Source organism: Bubalus bubalis, chromosome 5 (genome assembly GCF_019923935.1).
Source record: "Bubalus bubalis isolate 160015118507 breed Murrah chromosome 5, NDDB_SH_1, whole genome shotgun sequence".
Taxonomy (NCBI): Eukaryota; Metazoa; Chordata; class Mammalia; order Artiodactyla; family Bovidae; genus Bubalus; species Bubalus bubalis.
The window spans coordinates 37853995-37873684 of NC_059161.1; the positions used below are offsets into that span (position 1 = coordinate 37853995).

Genomic DNA, 19690 nt, shown 5'->3' on the forward strand with positions numbered 1-19690 from the left:
CTACCCACTCTAGTATTCTTGCCTGGAGAATTTGATGCAGAGGAGGCTGGCGGCCTACAGTCCATGGGGTCGAGGAGAGTCAGTCATGACTAAGCAGCTAAGTCGATCCCATTGGTGAGCCCTGCGGACCAAGCTCAGACTAAGCGTATGTTCCAGACAATTGGGATCCTCTGGGGAGAAAAAAGCACTTTTAACAGGATGTACTGGGACTTCCCTGGTGGTCCAGTGGCTAAGACTCTGCACTTCGAATGCAGGGAGCCCAGGTTCAATCCCTGGGCAGGGAAATAGATCCCACATGCCACAACTAAGAGTTTGCATGCCCCAACTAAAGATCCTGTGTGCCGCAGTGAAGGCAGACGATCCTGTGTGCTGCAACTGAGACCCGGTGCAGCCAATAAGTGAAATTAAAAGGGGGAGGAAAAATTTAAAAAAATAAAAATAAAAGGGGGAGGGATGCTGGTGCATCCTAAAGAGTGCAGAACTGAGGTAATGATCATGGGGGAAAGGAGGAGATGCCTGGGATGATGTGTTTGGATTGGAAAAAACAGATGTTGTGAAATGCATGGGCGTGTCATTGTCAAGTGGGAATATTTTCTACAGCAAACAATTCAAGTAACAGACCACTTTCTCACCAGACGGGTTTGATCTGTGAGAACATGGCAAGCTGCAAAAGTGTTTTTCTACCCCTCTCTCCCCAGAAGCTTTCACAAGAAAGCTGAGAGCACTTTTTAAATTCAGTCCTATTTTCCACTGTGGTTTATGTCTCTCCTTTCTGAGACTTTCATAACAAAGGGAGAAACTAAGATGTGAGTTCTAAGTACCAGACGCAAGTCCAGTGGGCTTCATTTAACCCTAGTGCTTCCCTGTGAGATCCTGTCAATCCTGTTTCACACATGAGGAAACTCTGAGATTTGATAACTTGCCCCAGTTGCACAGAAAGAACTGGAACTGGAGCCAGCCAAGGTCACTGTCACCAAAATCTATTGCTTTTCCTTCTCCAGCCAGCAGCCTCCAAGAAAGACATTTTGGATCATTTGAGAAGCCATCTGATCTGACTTCTGGGACAACAGGCCCCCAACCACTGAGGCTGTCTCCTGATTCCAGGTTTACTGAGCAGGACTTGGAGAGCATCCAGTCCATCCCACCAGGTAGTTCTAATGTCTCACTGTGTGACTCAGCAAGTCTCGGCTCTCGGAGCCCCAATTTCCTCCTTCCCTAAAATATGAGTTGGGCTAGATCAGTGGTTCTCACGCTTGTTGATGTCAGGACAACTTTACACTCTTAAAAATTCTTGAAGACACAACAAGGTCTTGTTTATGTAAGTTATGTCTATTAATATTTACCATTAAAAAAAAAAAAACCTTGGAATAACTATTTTCCAAAACAAAAGGAAATGTAGTGAGATGAGTGGTGCGTGTGTGCTCAGCTGTGTCTGACTCTTTTGTGACCCCCGTGGACTGTAGCCCACCAGGCTCCTCTGTCCATGGGATTTCCCAGACAGAAAAACTGGAGTGGGTTGCTATTCTCTTCGCCAGGGGATCTTCCCAACTCAGGGATCACACCCCTGTCTCCTGCTGAGATGAGTGGTATTGTTTGACAGTTTTTTAAATCTAATGAACGCCCTGCTTCATACAGCTTAAGACAGATGGATTCTCATATCTGTTTCTACATTTAATCTGGTCTGTGTTACACATGATGCAGCCCCTAGGGAAACTCCACAGTACACTTGTGAAAGAGAATGAAGAGGGCAAATAATACCAGGAAATAGCTTTGTCCCCACTTCCCTGGAAAGGGTCTCAAGGACTTCCAGAATTCCTGATCACTCTGAGAATTCTTTCCTCCAGCACTCAGAATCTTCAGGGGGTCTTGACAAAATACACATTTCCTGGCCTATCCCAGACCTGTGGCCTCAGAATTCACTTTGAACAAGCTCCCTGTGGGACTTCTGTGGTGATCAAGTGGTCAAGAATCTTCCTTCCAATGCGGGGGATGCAGGTTCAATGCCTGGTTGGGAATTAAGATGCCACATGCCGTGGGGCAGCTAAGCCTGCAGCACTGCAACTAGAGAGAAGCCTGAACGCCGCAACAAAGATTTGATGAGCCAATAAATACCACTGGAGTTTGTAGACACTGGGCTGAAAGAGCTTCAAGATTCTGACCAGCTGGTTCATCTAAAGCTACCAAATCCCCCGTTTGGGTAGAAATGGGATTAAGGCTCAGGTCTCAGTGCAGGGCTCACTGTGGCAGTCAGCTTGCATGCTCTGGTTTGCCTGGCTTATCAGTTCATATCTCCCTAGTCACTTCCTTTCCATTCAGGGTAGCACTGAGGGCAGCTGGGCACCTTGTTATAGCTTTAAAATAAATACGAGGCTTGCTTACAGCTATATTCTGCACCCATAGAAGCAAGAAGGGACCCATGGGCAGGGACTGCTCTTACCCTCAGGAGGAAGTTCTATGCTAAGCTTGGCCCCACCTAGACATCTATGCAGTGAGTCAACCACAGTCCATGAACGTTGTGCCTGCCAGGCAACAGGAGAGTAAAAAGAAAAACTGTACACTAAGAAGTATTACTGTAATAAGGCCTGGCCAGTGCAAAACAGGCAAATATGGAAGCAACTCAAGGGAAAAAAAACTGATACAAAGAATGTCTCTAGTGGAGGAACCCTCATATAGGATAGGGACATACAAGATAAAGTGGGCTGTGATACCTTTTTTAAATTTCAGAGTAAGATTCCACTACTGCATTAACAGAATTAACAGAAACATTGCATTAACAGAAACATTGTTTCTGTGATTTAACTGACACAGGACTTTCAACAGGCTAAAAAGGGCTATAGTGGGAGCTCTGCTAAGGTGGAAGTTGTAACAGTATCTGTTAAAACCTATGTTACAAATTAACCTGTGCAATTGGTGCCGGAAATAGCCTTGAATGGGTCACAACTGGGTCACTATCTAGCCGTTTACTGGCTGTGTGAGTCTAGTAGTTAAGCAGCTGCTGAGCACTTACTGTGTGCAAGGCACTGTTAGGTGATGCCAAGCGTCCACAGAAAACAGAACAAAACTCTAAAAGATACCCGAGGAGCTAAGCTTCGTTCACCGGCACCTGCACAGGAGGCGGCAGGGCTCAGGGCTGAGAGTGAAGACGCCTCGTGCACCGGGGACAGCGCATGTGGGAGATGGTATTTAATGCCCTGAACTGCCCGTTCACCCTTACGTGGCTTCTCGACATCCAAGCCAGGCCCCATCACAGCCCAGCAAGTACTCCCCCACCTGCTCTCTGAGCCTGTTTCTTCACCTGTAAAAAGAGGCAACACGTCTCCCCCACAGGGTCGTGGTGAGGAGCAACGTTTCTTGGCACTCGTCGCACGTGTCTACAGACAAGAATACACCTTCGGGGACTTCCCTGGTGCTCCAGTGGCTAAGACTGCAGGGTCCGGGTTTGATGTCTGGTGGGGCAACTAAGATCCCCCATGCCACAACTGAGAGTTCTCATGATGCAACTAGAACTAAAGATCCCTTAAGCAGCAACTAAGAGCCAGGCGCAGCCAAGTAAATAACAATTTAAAAAGGAGGAATGCACCTCGGGCCCTGTCCAGGGTGGAGCAATTCCACGCATAATCCCCAGAGTACCCGCGGCGAAGGGAGGGAGTGATGGACACTTGAACAACAGGCGTCCAAGTGCCCGCTTCACTGGAAAGCGCGGCCCGACGTGAGCCACCACTGTTCCGGACCGAGGCTCGGAGCAGAACTCAGGCCCCACTGTCCTTTGCCGGGGACCCGCGCCCACAGCCCGCGCCACGCCCCCGCGGGCGAGCAAGAGATGTCATCGATGTGCTCGGAGCTCTCCTGAACCAGTCCTAGGAATGGGCGGGCCTACTTTCCTCAGGTGGTCTAACAGGCGCCAGGCCGGACCAATGGCGTGGCATCAAGACTCCGCCCCGTCCTTCCGATTGGCCAGCGCTGGAAAGCCGCCGCCAGGGCCTCGGGGGGCGAGCGGGATCGGGACTCCGCCGGATCATCCTCGCCGTACGCTCCCTGCACTTCGGGTCTGCTTGCTCCAGCCCGCTCTGCCGCCGCCGCCGTTGCCGCCATGGCCCAGTGAGTGGCCCCGCGGGTGGCCAGGGAACTTTCCGGGGGCCGGCGCGGACACCGGAGCCGCCCCTGACGTCGCCTCGCCCCGGGGGTCTCCAGAGCCCGGCCTCGTGGCGCCCGGAGCCCGGGATCTCCAGAGAAGCGCCGGACCCCATGCCAGCCCCGCGGCCTCGCCTTTCCTGGGACCCAGCCCCTCTGCCCCTCGCGGTGACGCGGGCGGATCCCGTTCCTAGTAAAGGAGAGAGAGGAGGGGACAGGCGTGGCCGAGGGCAGCTCGGGCCCCTGGACGGCCCGGCTGCAGAGACGGAAGGCCTCGGACGCGTCATCACCAGCTCGGCCGTAGCACAGAAGAGCCTGTGCCGGGAACCCCCTCTTTGTGCATGTGTCGTTGGTCCAGGAGAACTTGGGGACCCGCGAAGTGGTCGATGGGGGGTGGCCTGAAGGCTGCAACCCCGGGGTCTAAAGTGCAAAAGGGAGGAGTGGGCTAGAGGAAAGTTAAGATGAGTTGTTAATTGTATCAAAAGCTAGAAAACTCTTGAGTTGTGATGAATTAAGTGCAACTGACAAGTTTCCTTTGTTCCTCTTCCCCTCTTTCAGAGCTGACATTGCCCTGATTGGACTGGCTGTCATGGGCCAGAACTTAATTTTGAACATGAATGACCATGGCTTTGTGGTAAGTGGGGAGGGGCACACTTCCCTTAGGGGTCCTCGGTGCCTTACCCTGAGTGCTGGGGACTGTTATGATTTGGAAGATCCCTTGTAACCTGGAATGTGGTTCTCTTTCTATTTGCTCTGTTGCTGCTTAACATTTTTGCAAGAGAGAGAACCCCTGCTTTACATGTGGGGGTGGGAGGCCCACTCTACAGTCCTCTCAGGAAGGAGTCCTGCTGAATGGACCGGCCCATTCTGCAAGGTGACCTTGAGTAAACCTGCCCCTCTCCTGAGGCGGAGAGATCCCTCTGAAAGTGTAGATCTCAACTTTATTGCCTAATGGGATCTGGAGGAAAGTTCGGGTGTGAGTACTAAACTGACTTACATACAAGGATTATCAGTGACAAAAGGTAACATCTGGAACTAGCCAGTTCCCAGATTTAAGTCCTAACCAAATAGTGACAGGCTCTGGCCCAATATGTTACGGGCAGTTGACCTTTGCTTATATCCAGTCCTTTGCTTTTTTATCCTATAATTAACTTTACGGTGATCCATCAGCACTTGGGTGGAGAAGAGTTAGAATCAGGGTCCTCCCTTCCCAAAACCTTGGGCTGTATAGAAACCCTTTGTCCCTTAATCCTCAGTCTGAAGGTCTTCTGTGTCCTAGGTCTACTAATCAGGCCCTTTGTCCTTCTAGGTCTGTGCTTTTAATAGGACAGTCTCCAAAGTTGATGACTTCTTGGCCAACGAGGCGAAGGGCACTAAGGTGCTTGGCGCTCACTCCTTGGAGGAAATGGTGTCCAAGCTGAAGAAGCCACGGCGGATCATCCTGCTTGTGAAGGCCGGTCAGGCCGTCGATGATTTCATTGAGAAACTGGTGAGGCTGGCTCTCTCCCAGCTGCCACTCATCTGACAGGACTTCCTTTAGCTGTTTCACTGCTTTTTGGTTAAGAACTTTTGTCCCTTTTCAGTTTCTAGATGCAATCTGCTCACTTCTGACAAAACTGCTTTAATGACTCAGTGGTGGTTAACTTGATTGGCGTTAATTAAGTAACAGTATATACTTGGGTGGTGATAATTCTTTGTATATAAAATTCTGAGGCCACCAAGAGACATGTCAGTAAGAATTCATTATCAACCAGAATAGAAATATCAGTAATCTCAGTGAAGTCTATCTTTGATGTTCAAAAAAAGCTTCCAGTTCTGGGACTTCCCTAGAGGTCCAGTGGTTAAGACTCCACTATGCCTCTGTTGAAAAATGATCTAGAAAAGAAGAACGTTGTGATAAATGACACACCAGATTTTTTGTGTAGTAAGATGTCAGGCTGCCCAGGACTAGTTTGGACGGAATGAACTGCAAAATTGCAGAGTACTCTTCACTGTGTGCGTGTGAGAGAGTCTGACTCTTAGGGAACCCCTGGACTGTAACCCACCAGGCTCCTCTGTCCATGGAATTCTCCAGGCAAGAATACTGAAGTGGGTAGCTATTCCCTTCTCCAGGGGATTTTCCTGACCTAGGGATCGAACGTGGTTCTTCTGCATTGGAGGTAGATTCTTTACCATCTGAGCCACCATGGAAGTCCACTCTTCAGCACAGGACAGTATTAAGTAATGTAAACTGGAGCCTTGTGCGGGGAGGTTGAATAATGAATCTCCCTTGTTGGGGGGAGATTGAATGATAAAGCCAGCTTAGTTGGCGAGCCATAGGAAGATATTCTTGTTCAACGCCTGGTCTTTTCCTGCCATCTTCAAATGGTGGTGATTAAATCATTTATTCATATACCAAACCATTAGATATTTACTGGACCCACTTTATGTTCCAGGCAGAGATTTTATAGATCTTTTAAAACTAATCCAATCTAGGAATACAAATCAGATACGTGGTACCCATTGGACATAGAAAATTTTCCAAGTAGGATTTGTTTGTTGTAAAAACCTTAGTTAAAAAGAATTATTTCAGTTGTGGAGAGTTCTGACTGGGTTTGCTTGCTAGCCCTAAGCTTAAATAGGGTTTCCCTGGCCTAGTGGCCAGACGGCAAAGAATCTGCCAGCAGTGTGCAAGACCCGGGTTCTCTCTCTAGGTTAGGAAGATCCCCCAGAAAAGGAAATGGCAAACTGCTCCAGTATTCTTGCCTGGAGAATTCCATGCACAGAGGAGCCTGGTGGGCTATAGTCCAAGGGTTTGAAAAAGTCAGACATGACTGAGTGAATGACACTTTGACTTTCAACTCTAGCCTCAGAGAGGATTGTTGAAGATTAAACTTTATACACACACACACACAGACACACACTTTCAGGCTGGGGTTATTTGGGATAAATTCTTGTTTGTTTTAACTGGTCAAGGTATATTCATTTTTGTCTTTCATTTCTTTGTCTTAATGCTGGTGTCTGGTTAACAGGTACCTTTGCTAGACATTGGTGATATCATCATTGATGGAGGAAATTCTGAATACAGGGATACCATGGTGAGTGTTCCTCAGTCCACTTTCTTCCGGGTTCTGGGAACACTTTAGAAAAAAAAGTAGCAGCGCTGCACATGTTACGGAAGAGTGGATATCCTTCTGTGGTGCTGATTCTTTGGGGACTGGCCATCAAGACATACCTGATGGATGAGGTTCTCACTGGTCACACATGGAACTCAGAAGGATGACTGCTGCTTAGACTCAGCAAGCTGGGCGTTTATGCTCATGTCCCTTTCTCTTCACCAATCCTTATACATCTTTGGGCAGTGTGGGTGAGGGCCACTGCTCTAATGGGTTCATGTGCTGGGAAAGTCCCCGTACAATCTGAGTGCCGAGTGGCCATAAGTCATGCTTGTATTAAACCACCTCTTCATTGAGTCTTATTGTACAAGGTCTGTAAGGTGAGAATGTATGTTTGGCTGTATTATTTCCCTTTGGGTTGGTTTGGTTTAGTTGCTAAGTTGTGTCTGACTCTTGCAACTCCATGGACTGTAGCCTACCAAGCTTCTGTGTCCATGGGGATTCTCTAGGCAAGAATACTGGAGTTGGTTGCCAGTTCCTTCTCCAGGGGATCTTCCCGACCCAGGAATCGAACCTGGGTCTCCTGCATTGCAGGCAGATTCTTTACCAACTGAGCTACGAGGGAAGCCCTCCCTTTGGGTAGCTATCTTAAACGTCCATGGATTTTTTTTTTTTAAGTTTCCAAACTGAGGGAATTAAATATCTTGAATGGCCAGGTTATTCTTGGATTCTTGGGTCACTGAAGTCAAATGTGGGATGTCCATACCTGTCTTATATGGTGGGAGAAACTGATTTTAGGAAACATGATGAAATTCTTTTTCTTTCCTGTAGAGACGGTGTCGAGACCTCAAGGAGAAGGGCATCTTGTTTGTGGGGAGCGGAGTTAGCGGTGGAGAGGACGGGGCCCGATATGGCCCGTCGCTTATGCCGGGAGGGAACAAGGAGGCCTGGTGAGTACCGCAGGCACCACCCGCATGGGCACAGGGAGCCTGGACCTGGAGATCAGCGGGTGGAGGCCAGCCCTGCCACCCACTCTCCTCTGTGTAGTCTGAGTGATGGCGATGGGAGATGCTGGACATAGTCTTTTATGTTTTGTTGCTTTGATGTAATGTGTGTACCTGTTTCTCTTTTCCTTTTTCTCTCTGTTATTTCCTCCAGTACCAATAATGGAAGTTCTAAGTAGGCTTCAAGGGTTCAGAGGCTTTAAGAAGGCAGCTCAGATAATGCACTGTCTGGACTTAGGAGTAAGGTTTGCCTCTTCAGCTCAGATATGTATAGTTAATCACTGTGAATAATGGCAGTCAGATGGGGCCTCTTCCGTTCCCTGGAAACCAGGTAGAGAATTTTTACTTAACTGAGGAAGAAACGAATTTTACATTGCCCACCGTGCTCTGTGTAAGAGGACGGGTAGTCGGCCAGAAGGGAGGTGCTCTGGTGATGATGTAACAGGTGGGCTGTATGAAACACAGGGGTTGGGGTGATAAGCCGGGTAGAGGATTAAAATGAAAAGATGCAAGTAATTAGTTGTATGTAACTTAGACTGAGGGAAACACCACTGCTGAGGCTGCAGGAAAAGAGAAAGCCAGATAGAGGACAATAGATGGAGCAGAAGAGAAAGAAATAGAAAAGGAAGGATCCCTGTGAGGGAGACATGGACAGGCAATGTGCTTTTTTGAATGAGTTTGGTTTCCAAATATTGTAGACTTATATTAGGCGACAAAGTAAAGCGTGATCGGGGACTTCCCTGGCAGCCTTATGGTTAAGACTCTGAGCTTCTATTGTAGGGTGCATGGGTTTAGTCCCTGATTGGGGAGCTAAGATCCCACATGCTTTGAGGCTTGGACAAAAAAAGTTTAAAAAAAAGAAGAATTTATTAAAACAGGAGTGATCAAATCCAGTCCCCAGAGATGAGGGGTTTATTGGGGAAGATTATTCTTTTAATTACTCCCCTAATGCTTAGTTAGTTAGTTCATTTGCTCAGTCATGTCCCACTCTTTGGGACCCTGTGGACTGCAGCACACCAGGCTTCCCTGTCCATCACCAACTCCCGGAGCTTGTTCACTCATGTCCATCGAGTTGGTGATGCCATCTAACCATCTCATCCTCGGTCACCCCCTTCTCCTCCTGCCTTCAGTCTTTCCCTAATGATTTTCTTCACAGTGTTAAAATCTAGAGGCAGAGGCCTTCCTGCTTCTCAAAAGCTTAAAAGAGTTACCTTGGGTACCGCCCAGTGAGGGCTGTTAGAATTGCAGACAGGACACAGGAAAGTGCTATACAGACATTCACGAGTGCTCCAGTTCCCTTGAATGCATTTTCCAGACTGGCCCGTCAGGAGCAGAAATGGTACTTTTACCTGAAAAAGTGAGTCAAGTTCAGGGAAGCTCTAAAGGGTTACAGTGGAGCTGCCTCGGCCCCTCATCCTGTGCAGCCCCATCAGGTTTCGTTTCTTCACCGAATCCCTTTTGTGAAGTAGCCTGTATTGGTTAGCAGTGAGAACAGAAGGAAAAGGTGTCAGAAGGTACAGGAGGCATGCAAGGAATGCAGAGCAGCTGCTTTTTCTCCGAACGATAAGGAGTACAGCTCTTGGAAGTGCTTCCGGGTTCTGTCTGTCCAGGATCCTGCCATCCGTGATAACATCATTCCAGACAATAGAAGGCTCTGTGGGAACGGTGGGGATCGATGTGTTTTCTGAGACGCACAGAAGTTTCTCCTGGGGCCTTGCTGACCCTTCCGCCCAGGCTTTTTGTCTCCTATCTCAAATCAGATAGTCCGCAGCTTCTGACTGGCTTACCTTGAGGACTTAGCTTATTCATGACTTTTTCGAGGGCACTCCCACCTTCCATTAGAAAAGAAAAATTGGGTGGGAGGGGCCGTCCTTGAGAACCTAAGGAGCCCTCAGCCCTTCTGTTCTTGGCAGCTGAACCACGCGCTTCCCTCCCACAGGCCCCACATCAAGGCCATCTTCCAAGGCATCGCCGCCAAAGTGGGGACAGGAGAACCCTGCTGTGACTGGGTAGGTTCTGGGCCCCGCTCGAGCCGGTTGGCACCGCGGGCAGAGGGTGCAGAGGATCGCTGCAGGCCCGGTGGTTTGCGTTGTCACATGAGTGCCTCAGTCTCTTAAGTCACTAGCATAGCTGGTGTCTAAAACGTGTCTGTTGTACATTCCTTCTATCTTAATATTCATAACTGGAGGTTGATATTAAAAGCAACCCTTCTCAATTCATCTAAAATATGGATTCCTTACAAAAGGATCAGGAAAGAAAAGGTGAACTAAGATTTTTTAGTCATATTACTTCATGGCTAAAGAAAGAATGCCAAGGGAGTTTCCTGGTGGCCCAGTGGTTAGGGCTTTACACTCTCACTGCCATGGCCTGGGTTCAGTCCCTGGTTAGGGAACTAAGATCCCACAAGCTGCACAGCCGAAAAAAAGAATGTCAGAATCAAATGTGGAGTTTGCTCCTGGGATGGGCACTCTGTGCTAGATTAGCACAGAAAAGCTGCAGCTTTTTGCCCTCACTGAATGTGACAGAGGCCAAGGCTAATACTTCCCCTTCCTATATTTTGTGTTATGAATAAAATACATTCTGTCTCTTGTTACAGCCTTAGTCCATCCCATCAATGAACAGAGCACTGGGCTGGGGACACCTGAGTTGTCAAGCTGGCTCCCCACTAACTAGAACTGTGACATTAGATGGTCACTGTGTCCCCTGGGCTTCAGTCACTGTCTTCCATGGTCTTCAGTCACTGTCCCCTGGGCTTCAGTCACTGTCTTCCATGGGCTTCAGTGTTCTCATTTGTCAAATATGGGGGTTGGGCTGGGTGACCTCCAAGATTGCTTTAGCTCCTAATCCCCTGAAATTTTATTCTACGTGCCATTTTTATGATGTTTTGTTTTACATGAGATAAAAGGCAGGGATGAAACAAGGACTCAAGGACACAGGGAAGGAGGGGCCCTCCCCATGCCTGGGCCTGACAGGGCCTGGTGACTAAGCTGCCCTCACACTTTAATCCGTGGTCACTGAGGTCAGTCAGAAACCCTTGTGTCAAGAGGGGCTGGTGCTGTGACTCAGAGGACTGAGTAAGTTCCTCACAAGTGTGGAGGATTGGGAAGGGAGTTTGTTCCTTGAATAAATTGCTACAGTAAAAATGAAGGTACAGTGGCAGTAACTTTTTTTTAGATACATTTAGGACATAACCATGGAGAAAATAACAGTACTTGCCTGTGTATCTTGGTCAACTCTCGTTGATTTTCCATAGCCCCAAGCCTTCCCCTTAGGTTATTGAAAAAACTGGTCTAGACACTAAAAGCAGGCCCCGCTTAGTTCAGTGCTGAAGTTACAGGAAGGAAGGGGTGAAGCAAGGTGTTATCAGCCATGTGATTTCACGGCCGAAGAAAGTGTCAAAACCAGGAGGGGGTAGGTCAGCAGTGGAAAGGTGGGCGGAAGCCTCTGTAAGGGTGACCTGGGACAGCATTCCTCCCGGCTGTGTGGCCACGGGGACACCGTTTTGGCCACCAGCACCGTCCACGGGCAGGCACGTCCCCGTCCTGGAGATGGCAGCACCTGACGTGCAGTCTGATGCCCCGTCACCCTCCCTGTCCAGACTCCCTGCCCTCCAGCCAGTTTTCAGGTACTCTGACTTCCCCTGTGGCTTGTCCACAGGGACAGAGGAGGGTGTCACTTGGACTAACACTGGTCACCACACAAAGTTAAATTTCTCATCATAAATTCACAGACTGGTATTGTGGTTTTATAACCTTGCTGGCTTTATTATACATCAGTGCCTTGTCCACTCTGGCACCCTGGCGAGAACACATTTCTGGGCTTACATGGTTGAGGGCCAGACCTTGTATCTGAGGTCTCCTTACCCCTCAGTGGCCATCACAACTACAGAACATTTCTACATTGTTTAAAGTACAAGTGGTTTAATTGGCCAGCTTCTTTTCCCCTTGCGGTTGAAAATACTATAGATACTTCTTCAATTTTTTTGGTCTGGGGAGGGAGCCTGGCCAAAGAATGGGACATGGGCTCCTCTGGTGTGCTTTGTGGCCCCCTGAAGGCCTCCTGGCTGTGGCTCTCACAGGTGGGGGACGAGGGTGCGGGACACTTTGTGAAGATGGTGCACAACGGCATAGAGTACGGGGACATGCAGCTCATCTGTGAGGCCTACCACCTGATGAAGGACGTCCTGGCCATGGGGCACGCGGAGATGGCCAAGGTGAGCCTGGGCAGGGGCGGGGCGGGAGTGCTGCGTGCTCGGTCGTGTCTGACTCTGCGACCCCATGGACTGAAGCCCGCCAGGCTCCTCTGTCCATGGGGATTCTCCAGGCAAGAATACTGGAGTGGGTTGCCACTTCCTTCTCCAGGGGATCTTCCCGACCTAGGGGTCTAATCCATGTCTCCTGCACTGGCAGGTGGATTTTTTTTACTGCTAGCACCAGCTGGGAAGCCTCAAGGTGGGTGGCAGTAAATCTTGCTCACTCTTTTTCCCTTGGTCATTCTGGTGGCCTGGCTGGACTCAGCCTAATCCAGGGGCTGCTCTCAGTAATAGGATCACAAAATGTGACAGGCGGTCACTCAGCCAGGGATGGTGTTTTAGGCCAGTGTCACTCAACTGCAGGGTCCCTCGTGGGAGGAGCAACAGAAGCCCGTTTTTTTGATCAAGGTGGGACTGGCTGACAGTTAATCATAAAGTTAGAGATGGAAACAAGCATTTCCACCAACATTTTATTATGAAAGTGTTCAAACATACAACACAACTGAAAGAATTTGAGTGATCACTTACATACACACAACCTAGACTGTACCGTTAACATTTTACTATATTAAGTACTTGCTTTATTGAGTATCTGTCCATCCCTCTATTAGTTTTATCTTATATATTTATTTTATATATATTTGAAATATATACTTCAAAGTAAACTGCAGATGTTAGTACTCTTTAGATACTTCAGCATCATTAAATAGGCAAACATTTATTTTTTGGCCGCATAACAGGTGGGATCTTAGTTCCCTGACCAGTGGAAGTCTTAACTGCTGGCCTGCCAATGAAGTTCCCTATTCTGAGCTTCCACTGCACAGGCCATGGGTTCCATCCCTGGTTGGAGAACTAAGACCCTACATGCCTTTCAGTGCAGTCCCCCAAAAAGAAAATACAGGAAGGTATGTTCAGAAGTTCACCCACCCGTCACTTTATGAGCGGTCCTTTTAAGTGTGGCTGTGCTGATCAGCATCTGTCAGCCTCCTCATCTGGAGCTCGTCCTTCCAGTTATTTCCAGTGGAACATGATTGAAAGATGCTTACTTGCAAGGTACACAGTGCAGAGTCCTTCCAGATTCTCTACTTTTCCTCCTAATTTTTAAATGTGTCATCCCCATTTACCTTGTTTTACTGACTTTTCTTTATTGTTCTTTCAAAAACAATGATTTACTTTTCATAGAAACATTACTTTTTTGTGTGTGTTCATATTTAATTGGTTTACATAATATGAGTACTGGATTATATGCCAGGCACTCTTCTATGTTGGGGATGTATTAGTGGAAAAAACAAAGTCCTGCCCTCATGGATCTTGAGAGGACAGACAATAATGACTGATTATAAAAAGCTAGTTCATGATCATTATTGTAAAGAAAAGTAAAGGGATGTAAGAGGCCACTCTCCAGATTGACTGCTGGAGAAAGGTGACTGTAGGGAGACCCATGCGAGGTGAGGGTACACCCGGCTCAGGGAAGCATAGTCTGGTGATCAGAAGACCAGCATCAACAGGCTGCAATCAGACGCAGCTGACTCTTAGCATAAAACTTAGCTGGTGGGAGAAGTGTTGGAGTGTCCTGGAGGGGAGCCGGTCAGCTTCAGGTGTGAGCAGCCGTCAGTGTTGACAGGGGAGAAGGATGAGTCCATTGGGGAGTGTCTCCTGCATAACCCTGGTTTCTCTCACATTGCTTTCTTTCATGCCTTGCACACAGGCCTTTGAGGAATGGAATAAGACAGAGCTGGACTCATTCCTGATTGAAATCACAGCCAATATTCTCAAGTTCCAAGATGCTGATGGCAAACACCTGTTGCCAAAGATCCGGGACAGCGCGGGGCAGAAGGGCACTGGGAAGTGGACCGCCATCTCCGCCCTGGAGTACGGCGTGCCCGTCACCCTCATCGGTAACGCTCAGCTTTTGACTGAACCTCCGTCTCGGTTTTGATCCTGGCATCCTTCTGGAGTGTTAGTGTAGCCTGCCCCTGAGAGCAGGCCTTTCAGAGCGCCTGTTCAAACTAGTTGGCTTTCCAAGTGCGGTCTGCTCTTTCTGCATTTGCATAAGGTTACAGTGTGAGAGAGGCTGAAGCTGCCTTTGAATCTCTTCTTTGTAATCCTTCTGCCAGTCATGTGAGCTTTGAGATGAATTCCAGAATCACTATCTGTCTTTTGCAGTTTGACTTTGAGGATTTTTTTTTTGGCTACCCTGCTCAGCTTGTGGATCTTAGCTCCCTGACCAGGGACAGAAGCTGGGGCCCTGCAGTGAAAGCACCGAGTCCTCACCACTGGATGCCGGGGAAGTCCCTGGGTCATTTTCCCATTAGGGACTTAATTACAGTCAGTGACTTAAGGTCTTTTTAATAGGAAAGGTAACTGTAATGGAATTTTTCATACGACAGTTCACACAATAATAAAAGCCTAGGTACTCAACATTTATTACTATTTTGCTAAGGTTTTTTCTCAGTTATCTAGAAAAATATTACTTATGCGTTTCTAGTCCTTTAATATTTCTTTCCTAAGTTCTTAGAAGAGTACTGTTGTCCTGAAGTTGTCTTATATCCTTCCCACCCTTGTTTTTTTATCTTAATGAGCTAAACATCAAACTCAAAAAGATGTAGAGAGAAGGAAATAATCAGCAGAGATAAAAATACTAAGAGGATTAATAGAACTGCATGATGGTTCTTTAAGAATAAAATAGGGACTTCCACTGCAGTGGGCACAGGTTCAATCCCCGGTTGGGGAACTAAGATCCCTCATGCCTTTCTATGTGACAAAAAAAACAAATAAAAAAGAATAAAGTAGATACACCTGGCAAGATTGAAAAGAAGAATGAAGGCAGGCTCTGGCCTGTTTACTGACAGGCTGTTCATTGCTCCTGGCAGAGTGGTTCCCCAGCACTGTTGGCTCTTCCAGAAACGGGTTGCCTTTCCCTCCTAATCTCCCACTTTGGTTTCGTGGTTAATTACGCTTCACTGTTCACATTGAACAGGGTGGTTGCAGGCCTGGTGAGGAGGGAAACAGTTAGTCCAGCTCTACAGAGAAGGAAGTGGACTGCTATTTAGCTAATCTGAATACCATCCGGGGGCGGGCCACATGACCAGTAACTGGGAGCGGTTCGTTCAACATCGACTCAAATATATGAGTATTAGAGCCCTCAAGAGAGTCCTACTCGGATGTTTCAGAGACTTTGTCCCTTCCTAGTGGACGGCAGGCAGGCTTCCTCCTGGCCAGGCGCCATTCTTGCTTGCTGAACAATGGGGAAGCGAGTCTTCTGTCTAATCTCTAAGCAACCCTGCGGTTACACCACGCGTGCCTTCTTGTGCTTTGTCTTTCGAAGCCTTTACCCATGACTGCTAAGTCATCGTGTGTGCAGGAGCCCAGAGAGGCGGACAGGGCCAGGGAGACACCCACTCTCAAGGCTATGGCCAGAATTCTTTCCTCAAAACCGAGTCCCCTGTTAGTTCCTAAAGATTTTACTTCATTTTGTCTGTTGGGAAAAATGGTCAATTATTCTAATTTTGCAAATTGTCAATTGGGCGACTATTTATAAGTGATGATTTTTAAGATACCAAATGGTCTTAATATTAAAATACTATACTGAGGGACTTCCCTGGAGGTCCAGTGGTTAATACTATACTGAGGGACTTCCCTGGAGGCCCAGTGGTTAATACTCTGCACTTCCACTGCAGGCACCGTGGGTTCGATCCCCAGTCAGGGAACTAAGATCCTCTATGCCTCACCAAAAAGATAAAGTACTATATTGAAATTTTTTTACTCAAATGAAATAAAACTGTTAAACTGCAACGATGATCATGGATATACCGAAAATTAAACTGTGAGAATTACAAAATGTAATTTTATGAAGGGTGAAGTCTGTGTTACTTCTGAATGTACTGGTTGTTTCAAAGTTGTGGGTATTAGTGCTTAAAAGAAAATAAATTGAGTTGTTGGTGAGCATTTAAAAATTAAAGTCCTCCCAGCTGAAACAGAAATTTTACTGTTGGACCAACACCGAGTTCATTCTTAATAATAGTGATTTTGCTGCTTCATTTTTCCCCTTAAAGCACCCCCTTTGAATTTCATGGTGGTCTTTGTGGTTGAATACCCGAGTTTATGTGGAAGACCGACTTGGACTTTTAATTTTCAGATTAACTGTTTTGAGCTTCTTATGAAAGTTTAACTCTGGTGGCCTAAGGTTGAGACTTTCAGCTCTTTGTAAAACTGAAGTCGTGCGCCCCTCCTGCTCCCCTCACCCACTCCGGCTTGAGCGCTCCTCCTCGGGTTCTGTGTGTGCACATCGGTGACACATAATCTACCCCCTCCCCCCACGCAGGAGAAGCCGTCTTCGCGAGATGCTTATCATCTTTGAAGGATGAGAGGATCCAAGCCAGCAAAAAGCTGAAGGGGCCTCAGAATGTCCCGTTTGAAGGAGATAAGAAATCATTCCTGGAGGACATTCGAAAGGTGTGCCGGCCCTGTCGGGGGTGGGTGGGGGAGGGGGCTGCTGCTGGAGAGATCCTGAGGCCACATGGAGCGGGGACAGTCCAGCCTTGCCCTTTGATCGGATCTGCAGCCTGTCCTAAGCTGTAGTCCTTGCACTTCGGGGGGTGGGGATGAGGAAGTAGGATCTGTGCTGCTGGGGGGAATGGGGAGGGGGCAGGGAGGATAGGGCATCCGTGTGCTGACTGCAGTTCTGATGAGTCTTGGTGTCCATCTTCAGGCCCTCTATGCTTCCAAGATCATCTCTTACGCTCAGGGCTTCATGCTGCTAAGACAGGCAGCCACTGAATTTGGCTGGACCCTCAACTATGGCGGCATTGCCCTGATGTGGAGGGGGGGCTGCATCATCAGGAGGTGAGTGCTGGTGGGGAACCAGGGGCTCTGGCGCTCTCAGGAGGGCTTTCCTGGAGCTGCGCACGGAGTCCTCTCACTGGCCACCAGGCAGCTTTAAGTGTCTCCTGTGTGTCAGTTACTTGAGTGTTTACACTGCCCCGTCTAAAGTGCTTCTGTGTGCACAGTCATGCCCTCTGCCCAGGCCTCTCGTGACCTGGGCTTCGGTGTTCCTGGTCCGTACAGCAAGCTTTAGGGGTGGGGTCGGGAGGACAGGTGCCTTCGTAGCTCGCTGGGGTTTCTGTTACTTCCCCTCCTTTCTGCCAGGCTGTCAGCCTGCTACTTGAGATTCATCGACTTTCTCTCGGTTATTTCAGTGTATTCCTGGGAAAGATAAAAGATGCGTTTGACCGAAACCCAGGACTTGAGAATCTGTTGTTGGATGACTTCTTTAAGTCAGCTGTGGAAAACTGCCAGGTGTGTAGCCCAGAGCTGGGTGGTACGGGAATTCCGTCTCTGGGTTTTGCTCTGAGGGGCATCTGCTCTTTCACGCACACTTGAAAGTCTGTTGTCTTTTCTGAGAGCTAGTCACTAGTTTCTGGCTTTGCTTTTCTGGCTCAGGACTCCTGGCGGCGGGCCATCAGTACTGGTGTCCAGGCAGGCATTCCCATGCCCTGCTTCACCACTGCTCTCTCTTTCTACGACGGGTACAGACACGAGATGCTGCCGGCTAACCTCATCCAGGTAAGCTTTAGGGTGGGTGGTGAACATCCACCTGGGTGGTGCCCGGAGTTCCGTGCCTGCCTCTGTCCTAACCAGCCTGTCCCTTGTTCCCCAGGCTCAGCGAGACTACTTTGGGGCACACACCTACGAACTCGTGGCCAAGCCGGGCCAATTCATCCACACCAACTGGACGGGCCACGGGGGCAGCGTGTCCTCGTCGTCGTACAACGCCTGATGGGCTTCTGTTCCAAGCCACAACTCCACAGACCGGGACATTCCGTTTGCCACACAGCACTGCTTACATGGCCCTCTGCCCTACTTTCTGCTCAGATCTTTTAAAATATCATGTGTCGTAAGAGACTCCTCTGAAGAGTTGGCCCGAGTCTCTATGTGTCAAGTAGTTCGGAGAGAACCAGCACGCCCTCTGCCCTCACCTCTTGGGACGGAGCAGGAGTGGAGTGTGTGGGAGACAGTGTGAGCCAGCTCCCCGAGGCAGCGTTCCCCGCGTGTCCCCTGTGGCTGAGGGAGGCAGTGGCTCTCATCAAGGTGGGGAAGGGTTTTGTAGAATTTGATCAAACTGGAACCTTTGTATCACACACCTGAACTCCCTTTCCTTTTACTTAATAAAAGAAAAACAAAAACAAAAAATCGTATTTATGCTTTTTCTCCAGACTCTTTAAGTAGTCTTACCTCATCCACACTGAGCTACAGCCTCACTGGCAGAAAGATGTGCACCCGATTTCATTACATTTGAATTAGTTTATTTCCTTTATTTAGTCTTGTTAAATATTTCTTTATTTTCTTAAAAAAAAAAATAAAAAAACAAAAAACCAATACCAGAAACACCAAAGTTAGGTAATGATTAACTCTGGAGGGAAGGGTGAGGAAATAGTCAAGAAGTGAGTGAACTAGCTTATGACCTACTAGCTGTATGACTTAAGACAAATAAATTATTTAAGCTCTCTGGCCTCACTTTTTCATTTGTAAAATGGGGATATAATCATACCTGCCTCCCTAAGACGCTTCCCTTGTGGCCCAGCTGGTAAAGAATCCACCTGCAGTTTGGAAGACCTGGGTTCGATCCCTGGGTTGGGAAGATCCCCTGGAGAAGGGAACGGCTACCCCCTCCAGTATTCTGGCCTGGAGAATTCTGGCCTCCTTAAGGCTATTTTGAAGATACACCTGGTAAAAACTGAACAACACTTGACACATAATAAGCATCTACATAAATGGTAATTATTACTATTGGTAATTACTGGTAATGGTAATAATTACCACTTGAGGGTGTGCCTGCCCTGGAGGCAGTGGTATTTCTGAAGAAACCAAATGTTACTTCTAGCAGTTACTGGTGAATTCACTTTACAAACCAGCCCTGAAACAGTTCCTGGCAGGGCTTCTCTGTGCTCAGGTGTTTAAGTTAAGCAGATCTTCACTGAATACATCACTAACAACCACCACCCTGCCAGGGGGTGGAGCTTGGCAGGGGTTGGGGGTGGGAGGAAGTAGGCTCTGAGTCAGTAGGTCTGGGGCGGGGAACCCATATTCTGCATTTCTTTTTAAAAATTATTTTTAGAGACTAATTACTTCACGATATTGTGATAGTTTTTGCCATCACATGAACATGAATCAGCCACAGGTATACCTGTGTACATATTCTGCATTTC

The 19690-nt window shown here is 48.1% G+C and overlaps 1 protein-coding gene and 1 non-coding gene across 3 annotated transcripts; both read left to right on the plus strand.

Annotated features, from left to right (window-relative positions):
- Positions 1 to 211: 211 nt before the first annotated feature.
- On the plus strand, positions 212 to 284 carry TRNAR-UCG. The gene has a single exon. It is a non-coding gene; the product is annotated as a tRNA-Arg (tRNA).
- Positions 285 to 3941: 3657 nt separating this feature from the next.
- Positions 3942 to 18674, plus strand: PGD (phosphogluconate dehydrogenase). 2 transcript variants are annotated; one of them, XM_006076719.3, is made up of 13 exons: positions 3942 to 4098; positions 4690 to 4765; positions 5441 to 5620; positions 7143 to 7208; positions 8058 to 8176; positions 10170 to 10239; positions 12309 to 12443; positions 14191 to 14380; positions 16807 to 16937; positions 17194 to 17327; positions 17681 to 17780; positions 17925 to 18047; positions 18142 to 18674. In XM_006076719.3, exons 1-13 carry the CDS (start codon positions 4091 to 4093, stop codon positions 18259 to 18261), a joined length of 1452 nt encoding a protein of 483 aa, XP_006076781.1. In that variant the 5' UTR covers positions 3942 to 4090; the 3' UTR covers positions 18262 to 18674. The 2 variants fall into 2 exon arrangements, with proteins under 2 accessions (XP_006076781.1, XP_044798912.1); XM_044942977.1 differs by lacking the exon at positions 12309 to 12443.
- Positions 18675 to 19690: the final 1016 nt, after the last annotated feature.

Bases quoted from the DNA above. Each gene is read 5' to 3' on its own strand.
- PGD (XM_006076719.3), top strand. The intron at 7,209-8,057 runs GTGAGTGTTCCT...TCTTTCCTGTAG, and splicing joins CTGAATACAGGGATACCATG to AGACGGTGTCGAGACCTCAA. The intron at 16,938-17,193 runs GTGTGCCGGCCC...GTCCATCTTCAG, and splicing joins TCCTGGAGGACATTCGAAAG to GCCCTCTATGCTTCCAAGAT.